The sequence below is a fragment of the Gavialis gangeticus genome, unplaced genomic scaffold, assembly GCF_001723915.1.
Source record: "Gavialis gangeticus isolate Ggan-Ray unplaced genomic scaffold, GavGan_comp1, whole genome shotgun sequence".
NCBI classification, from domain to species: Eukaryota; Metazoa; Chordata; order Crocodylia; family Gavialidae; genus Gavialis; species Gavialis gangeticus.
Genome location: NW_017728997.1, coordinates 7,630,000 through 7,638,464, shown reverse-complemented (window position 1 = coordinate 7,638,464; position 8,465 = coordinate 7,630,000). Strand labels below are relative to the sequence as shown.

Sequence of the window (8,465 nt, the reverse complement as noted above, 5' to 3'; positions counted from 1 at the left end):
ATGCATAATTAAACCTTTCCATGCACATGTGTGTAATATACATACACGTGTATACACACACACACACACACACACACACACACACAGATGTCACTGTGGAATTTTAGCAAAATAAATTCTAAAATACCTGTTTTTCAATCATTCTCTCTGGGCACAGATAGCCATACCATGCTTTCCAAGTATAAAATAGCCAAAAGGTTAGCATAATTTTTAAATTTTATTTAATTGTATTTTAATTTATTTTGTGTAACCTAAGGGTATATGTACTTTCCATCCCTGCCATAACTTTGGAATGAGCCCGGCTTGCATAATAGGTGTTTTGCTTCAGAAAACTCTCACTGGAACCTTATTGTACTTACCTGTTTCAGGCCCGTAGCATCCGTTGATGGCACACAGGGGATTGCACACCCGGACCTGTATATAGCTTCATTGACTTCAGTGCAGTCAATTTCAGGATATGAACTAAAAATGCGGAGACTGCCCTTTGATCCCTGCTAATATAGACTTCTACAGTGTGTCCAACATCTAGTGCATGTTTTTCTTTCCAGAAAAGGGAGGAACCTTTTTACAGATTTTGTGTTATTTAAAAAATACAAATGAATTGTTTCCCTCAGTTTTTAAACCACTCAAATGCTTAGGGTTAGAGGTGCTTTTGTTTTCATTTTGTTGTATTTAATGTGATCTTAATATATTTAATATTTAATGTTATCTTAACACATCCAGAAACAGCTGTGTAATCGGATGGCTGTTTACAGCATTTTTGGAGGGCATTAGAAAGCAAGGGTAACACTCCCATTTTTAGAGAGTAAAATAATAATATTGCCTTCAAGGAATTTCGAAAGGGCTCCCTTTTCCCTGAAATATACAATCCCCTTGTGAATCCTGCCACAATTACCTAAATGCTTTACTTTTTCTAAAGTATTACTAGTTATCAGCTACTGCCAAGGAGAATAATGGAGTAAATAGATTAACAGATCCCTCTCCTAACTTCAGAAGTTTTGTTTCATTTTTCGTTTCCTGGGAGAAGCAATCATTGCAGAGGGAAAAATCTCAGGTGTGCAGTTCTCCAAACAAGGAAAGGAAATAAAATTTAAAAATATATCTGCCCTCATCACGGCTGATGACTAAAGTGTGTACCCTGACCTGTTACACTGTACTACTTTCACAGCAGTGCCCAGAATTCAATAATTTGGAGACAATTCTGACACTGTCACAGATACTCTGGTAACAAGAAGTGTGATTCACACCACTGTGTTTTTCAGAGGTCCTGAAGTTAAATGCAGGACAAAACAGATAGTAGTGACTTTTTTGCCCTTCAGTGAAAAACTTGCATATTCTCAGTTTTCAGGCAGTTCATTTGCACTGGATTTCATTAGCCAAGATAATGTCAGCCATCTTCGCTGCGTGTTTAGTGCTCTTCCAAACCACTCCTATCTCCCTGTTCAATGTCATCCTTACCAGATACTTCACTCAGTTCCTGATAGCAATATAAATGAAAGAAACCCTAAAAGCAGCAGACATGGTCCCTACACATGCTCCTTTCAATAATTCATTCATTTAATGACTCTCCTTTAATTGTGATTTACCCACTGTAGAATGAGAAAAAAACTCATTGTACAAGTCCTAGTAGCTGAACTGTAGAAGAAAAGGTAAAATATTAACAGATATAATTGCCCAGGACAAAATGTAAAAGCAGCTTCTTGATATGAGCCTCGTCTTGTCACACCACAAAGGAGGGTGAGGTTGAGCTCCTAAATTTGGTTCTTGGCTCTCTATAGATGGGATCTGACTCCTGCTGAAGTCAATTAAAATTAAGGTTTCAACTGGCATTGGTGAGCTGAATTAGGCTCTAGACAAGTGCGGCCTTGGAGTAGGTGACAATGAACCTTCAGTTAGATGACTGAGAAAAAAAATAGATTGTGAAATTAAAGGCTTGTAGTTGCTTCCAGTGAAATTAAAAGGAAAACCTCATCAATAGGCGCTAAGGCAGGAGTGGAACATAGACATGAAAAAAGATTTAGGCAGGTGCTTGACAACTGAAGCCAACTGGGAAGTTGGCGAAAGGGGAGCCAACTCTCTTTCGCTGATCCGATCCATTAGGCAATAAGATTGACCTCATTGAAAAGTCCTGTGTAGCATGAAGACAGCAGATAGCTAGATGGATCGTTTGACAGAGGCTTACTAGGTTTCTATAGAGTTTTTCTTGTATCACATAGAATTACCCCTTTTCTTTTGAACTATATTATTGTATCCCTGCAGCAAGGATACTCTTTTCCATTTCATTCTGAGGGATGGTTTCAAACACTGATATAGGCATTAGTTCAGTGTCCTATCAGAGGCATAACATTCATAATAGTCATAGTACTATAGCATCATAGTAGGATATTGTTTTTGTACTGTATGAGAACTGTAAGTCACTGAGCTTACTGTACTATCTGCTGTATTTCAGAAAGTAGTCGGGGTTTCTCTTGACAAACATAATAACCTATCATCTAAACACTAACCAAGTTCAACTCTAAGAAGGGCAATTATATTAAGAAAAAAAAAGGTAAAAGGGGGGAAAGACTAAGAAAGCCTGAGTCTTGTAGTTGCATTGCTCATGAAAATCTACCCACACATATTTCTAAGTATTGCATTATTTTATAAATTGCTGCATGCTCCGTGTTTGTTGTATATCAAAATAGCCAAGCATAATGGCTAGCAGTAAAACAGAATCTACAGCAGGATTTAGCCAAGTATGGAAAGTGTTTTTGATCGTTCCCTGGAGACATGTCATTTCTAATTATAGTCCTATAATGTTGGAGGGTGACAACGTAAAACTCCACAGAACTACTGGAGTTTACAGACTTATTATCATGCCGCACTGAAGCCGTCACAGAAAAACATAAATAATGTTTTTAAAATGGGATTGATGATGGCGGAAAATGTGTAGAAATGAAACTGTTGGCAGAACGCTGCTGGCTTATGAATTATACATTTAATTAAGAAAAGCTAAACTGGTAGATTATGAAACTTCTGATTTACTGGGTTTTATTAAAAATAGAATTTCAATACTACTCCTGCTACTGCTAGAAGATGGAGAACAGGTGGGGGAACCCTCCCCCCCAAAAAAAAACTTCCATAGTCAGCTCTCAAACTCCAGGCAGAGGGAAAGAGCTGCAGAGGAAGAAACAAAACTAAGAACATATCTATACTGCTGTGACTGTCGTGCAGTGTTGTAGTAACCAACTTGCTGGATACTGAGTTACAGTGACACAGAGCTCTACGGGGGCTGCACAACCTGCCACAAACACAGGATAATTACTCAAGTCGGTAGCTCTTAATGAGCTTTAGGTAGGTGTGGCTAAGTTGCCATTAGGACCCAAACAAGTTAGTCCAAAACAACCTTTGGTCAAAATGTGCATTTCTGAACTCAAAGCAACAGTACGGTTGGTAGCATAAGAACCAGGGGCAGCAGGAAAGAGGCCATAGAAAACAGTAAGGAGAATGGAAAGTAAGGAATTTGGAGCAGCATAGGAACTACAGAAGAGCAAGAGAAAACAGAAGTATGGAAAATAGAGAAATGATCTCTGCGGGCACGTAGGGTCTAGTATGTGGCAGCCAAAAACTGCACCTGTTGCTCTCTTTTAAAAATTATTATAGAAAAATTACATCTCTTGCCTATGGTCTCCCTTTCCCTTCTCTTCTTGGGAATCCAATGATAAACTAGGAAATCATTTGTGGTATTTCCTTGCATGTCATTTAAACAGAATAGAAGGGGCCATCGCCTGGTGTGAAGAATAATAGGCCTGCAAGACATTTAAAAGAACAGTACTAAAAATGGAAAGTACTGAAACATTTTTATAGCATTTCAAGTCATGTGTTTCAACACCCGTTTCAAGGTGGAAAATAGATTAGGTACAGGGGGGGAAAGGGGAGAATGGAGCAAAAATATTATCCAAACTTGCGAACTGTGGAAGAGTTTTGGTTTAAGTTCCAAGATGAAACCATGCTTATTTTACCTGAGAGAACATTTGTTCAACCCACTGTTACCATGAAGATGACTGGATACTTGCAGTGGCTGCATATTGTAATGAGGCACCAATATGGAGCAGGTTACATTGGAAGGGATGCATGATGAGTATTCAATGTTTTCCAGACTTATCCTATGCTTGGATCTTCAACAATAACCCCTTGTATGTTCAGGAGGATAGTCGGCGATTTGTGTCTCAAGAGACAGGAAATTTATACATCGCCAAAGTTGAGCCATCTGATGTGGGCAACTATACTTGCATTGTAACTAACACTAAAGCAGAACAAAGAGTACAGGGTCCACCAACTCCACTCCTTCTGCGCAATGATGGTAAGTTCTTTTAATATGGTTATCTGGAAAAGATGTCATAAAACTAATCAAAAGCCTTTGTTTGACTTTGATGCCAGCAATTAATCCTGAGGCTCTAACAAATCCCCACTCAATTAGGGCCTGATCCAGCATTGCTTATTTGACTTAAGTGGACTTTGGATAGAGGATAAATACATATACACCAAAACACAACTTCATGTAATTGTAAGCAAGCAAAATGAATGATAGTTCCCCATGTTACTGTTCTTCCTAGGAATATTCACGTTTGGATTTGAATTGGAAACAACGATTTCTACGTTTAAATTCAAGTCATTGCTTAAATACAAAATCCACCAAGCTGCTCAAGAATGAGTCATTGAAGTGAGAAAAACACACATACACAAACACCTTTTTAGGCAGCCCTTTAATTAAATGTTCACAGTGGGAAATATAGAACTGGGAAATCTGTTAGCAAAGTTTTTTTTGATGGGCTTGCTCACCTAAATTGCAATCCCTCATACTGTTTTCAAAGCACTCTGATAAACAGTAACAAAATACCATGGAAAGTTATGTTCCAAGAGTAAATGAAAGTCAACTGTGCATTATAAGATGATAACGGCACTAAAAACGTTCTGATGGTATTTTAGGGTGTTTGTAGATGAAACGGGGGCCCTAAATTGAAGCAGTGGGTTTTTAAAAACACTGCTTCAATTTAGGGACCTTTAAACCCCCATGACATGCACACACCCGAACTCACCTGCTTCTCCAGCAGTGGGGAGAGGAGGGCATGCTGCCAATGGGTGGAATGGTCCCTGGGCTGTGGCGGTGGGGCTGACGCTTCCCTCCATGGCAGCAGTGGCCCCTCCATCCAGCTAGCACCCACCTGCAGACACCCGGCTCGGGTGGTCCCTGGGGACGCTGCAGCCATGGAGGGAAGCACCTGGCCTCCACACAGCTCAGGCAGATGGGCAGGCTCTAGGCAAAAAAAAAAGGAAAGAAAAAAAAAAAGATCAGGTGTGTCACTTCTTGGGCAGAGTCTCCCTTCCTGGGCTGCTGCCAGGCTGTCTTGCATGGGCTTCCTACAGAGCCCCTGAGCTGCACAAAGCCATGGCTGTAGGGCAGCAAACTAAAACTCCAAGGAGTCACTCAAGCCACTTAAGGCACATCATGCTGCTGTATTTTCTACAGCAGCTGGAATTACTACGCAATATGTCACTGATGTGTGCAAACACCAACACCATTAAAGTGGTGCAAAAGCATTTACCCCGCTTTAAAGTGTTTTGCACACATGCCCCTTGTTTTGGCTACGTACAGCCTTAAACTCCAAGGGCAATTTTTGAGGTGGGTCGTGTTTTGTAAATACCACAGCACCCAGAAATATCTCTATAGCTCATGAAGTTAATTACTTGTCATAAAACATGAACAAAAAATGCTAGATTCTTCTCTTCTCTTCTTCTTTCTCCACTCTCCAACCCTTTCAACTTCTTGGTTCCCCCTCTCCAGGCCTCATCCTATCACAGTGGTCTCTTCTGCTCTTTATTGTCTTCCTATAATTCTTTAAATGTCATTAGGGAAAGCGGAGGACTGGTCCAAAGCAAACTGAATTAAACAGCAGTCCCCTTTTAACAACTATAGATGGAGTTTGGTTCAAGTTCCAAGTCAATGATTCTGAGGCCAGAAGAAGAAGAATACACGCATACACAATGTTAACCAAATTCTTGTCAAACAAACTAAAAACTGATAATCTTCCATATAGGATTTAGGTGATAATGTATCATCAAGAATTTCTAAATGGATGGGTTATCTTTAATGCAATAAATGACTTAGGAAAATGCCTACAAGTGGGAAATTCAGCTTTAAACATATGGCCTAAAAATAACGGCTACAACCTATACCCCTTCCACCATATTGAATATCCCAACCAGGTCCATTCACTGTAATTAGCTATATCTATCAAATGTAGAGTTTGTCCCCTTCCCAACAACTCATACCCTGGCTTTCAAAAACTACTCAGAACCTGTATTTGGAACTACATTTTCTAAAGCTTTGAGCTCTGATTTAGGTACATAAAATAAGTACCGAGATTTTCAGAAGGGCTTAAAGGCACAGCAACTCCCATTGCCCCCATCTTTACCCATATCACAAATGGAATATTAATATTAATTGAAAATGTTATGTGTGTTCCTTGTCACTGTTCTCAGTGGGAGTGGTTGGACCCTGTCTTCTTTTGAAAATCTGCCAGAAGTGGAATTGAACCATGCAGAGAGGCTGAAACAAAAGCTGTATATCACTTCATAGGCCAATTCATTTACTGGGTGCTGGCCCACAAATTTTACCCAGAAGCCCAAATCTCCTTTCAGTGATATCCTAGGAAAAACTCTGGTTGATTCCCAAGGGTGGAGGATGAGGCTCTAACATTATAAATAACATCATCCTTTCTTTTACACTGAAATTCTGTTGTACTAGACAGGTCTGAGGCTCAACTGGAGTGCTAGCTGTTTTGATGTTCAACAGGTGTGATGGGGGAGTATGAACCAAAGATTGAAGTACGTTTTCCAGAAACAACTTATGCAGCGAAGGGTTCATCTGTTAAACTGGAATGCTTTGCCCTTGGAAAGTAAGATTTCATGTTTTTATTTAAACGTTTATTCAAACACTGTAATACAGTAAATTATTCAAACACTGTTATACAGTGAATTATGAATGTTTTTGGAACAGTGGGTCAAAATAGATTTTCATCCATAATGCGTAGAATTTGTATGCTGGGTTTTTTGTTTGTTTATGTTTGTTTTTACAGTTTAATTAAGATTGTTTCCATGCACAGTGGTCACAATCAAATTAAATCAAATTCTGAACCTTAAGCTCTTTTCTGGATCAAATAAGTGTATCTAGAGTAGGAGGACTAAGGAAAATCTATCTTTAAGGATAGTTAAGCTTGGGACTAGACATCAAGAGAGGTTGTAGAGCCTTCATTGACAGAGATGTCCATCAGATACATTTTAAGCATAAGGCAGGGAGATGGACTGGGACCCTTCCAACCCTATTGTCTATGGTTCTATGGATAGCATTTTCATTGAAGATGTATTTTCTTCAGGGAGACCAAAATAACCTCAGATTGTTGACCTCTATTTAGTTTTCGTTCATGTTGACAATCCATTTGAAGCGTGTAGGCTTTTATGTTTTTAAGCTTTCCCAAAGGTTAAAAACCTAACTTGTAGACAATACAACTCAATCAGGTTTTCGTCTGGAAACTGCTTTGTCCTAAACATAAATGTATGGTTAAATAACTTGACAATATTTGGAAGAAAGCATCAGATTAATCTACATAAAAATCTAAATAGAAGAGTGTCTTAAAATTGGTCACTTTTGTCCTATTAGAATATATATACACACACACACACACACACACACACACACATATATACACATACACATTGTGTATGTAGATGTTTATGTAGATTAATCTGATGCTTTCTTCCCAATACCGTCAGATTATTTTATATACTTACAGCTATACTCATTTAAAGACTTGTTTTAGGAGCAAGAGAGTCATTGTTGGATTTACAGTTCAAAGTTTCATTTGACAGTTCCATCTGGTGCATGGTGAACATATGACAGAAAGAAATACAGATGACATGCAATCATCTAAAATAAGAGTGTAAATTATATATAAAAAGTTGCCTTATCTTGTTGAGTCAAGGAAGGGCTATATAATGCAGTGCATCAGACTTGCATCCATTTTAGGCATTTTGTAAAGCAGGTGAATGTGGCTATCAGAAAAAAGGTAGGTCTAAAGCAAACTCTCTTAAACAGTAATGCATGCTCCAAGTAGAATATTTTCAAAAGAGAGCTAGTTATAGCTATTCACAGGATCTTTAATGTACCTTTGCTGCTCCATATACATATATACACACATACACATATATGTATGTGTATATGTGTATGTGTACATACACACATATACACGCACGTGCACACACTACTCCGTATGTATGTTTGGAGTAGCAAAGATATAGCTATTCAAAAGATATTTAATGCATCTTCGTTACTGCATATATATATTATATAAAAAACACATACATATATAAACACATATACACAGACTACTCTGTATATATGTTTGGAGTAGCAAAGTTGCATTAAA

General features: G+C 38.5%; 1 protein-coding gene across 5 annotated transcripts in view; it reads left to right on the top strand.

Annotated features, from left to right (window-relative positions):
• CNTN6 (contactin 6) overlaps window positions 1-8,465 on the top strand; it is a 260,433-nt gene that overhangs the window by 157,208 nt on the left and 94,760 nt on the right. For 2 of the 5 annotated variants that reach the window (XM_019504720.1, XM_019504719.1), the window contains exons 6-7: window positions 4,139-4,342; window positions 6,836-6,938. In XM_019504720.1, coding sequence (XP_019360265.1) covers window positions 4,139-4,342; window positions 6,836-6,938 — 307 coding nt within the window. Of the gene's footprint in view, window positions 1-4,138; window positions 4,343-6,787; window positions 6,939-8,465 lie in introns of those variants that run through there. The other 3 variants (XM_019504723.1, XM_019504721.1, XM_019504722.1) reach the window with 2 other exon arrangements.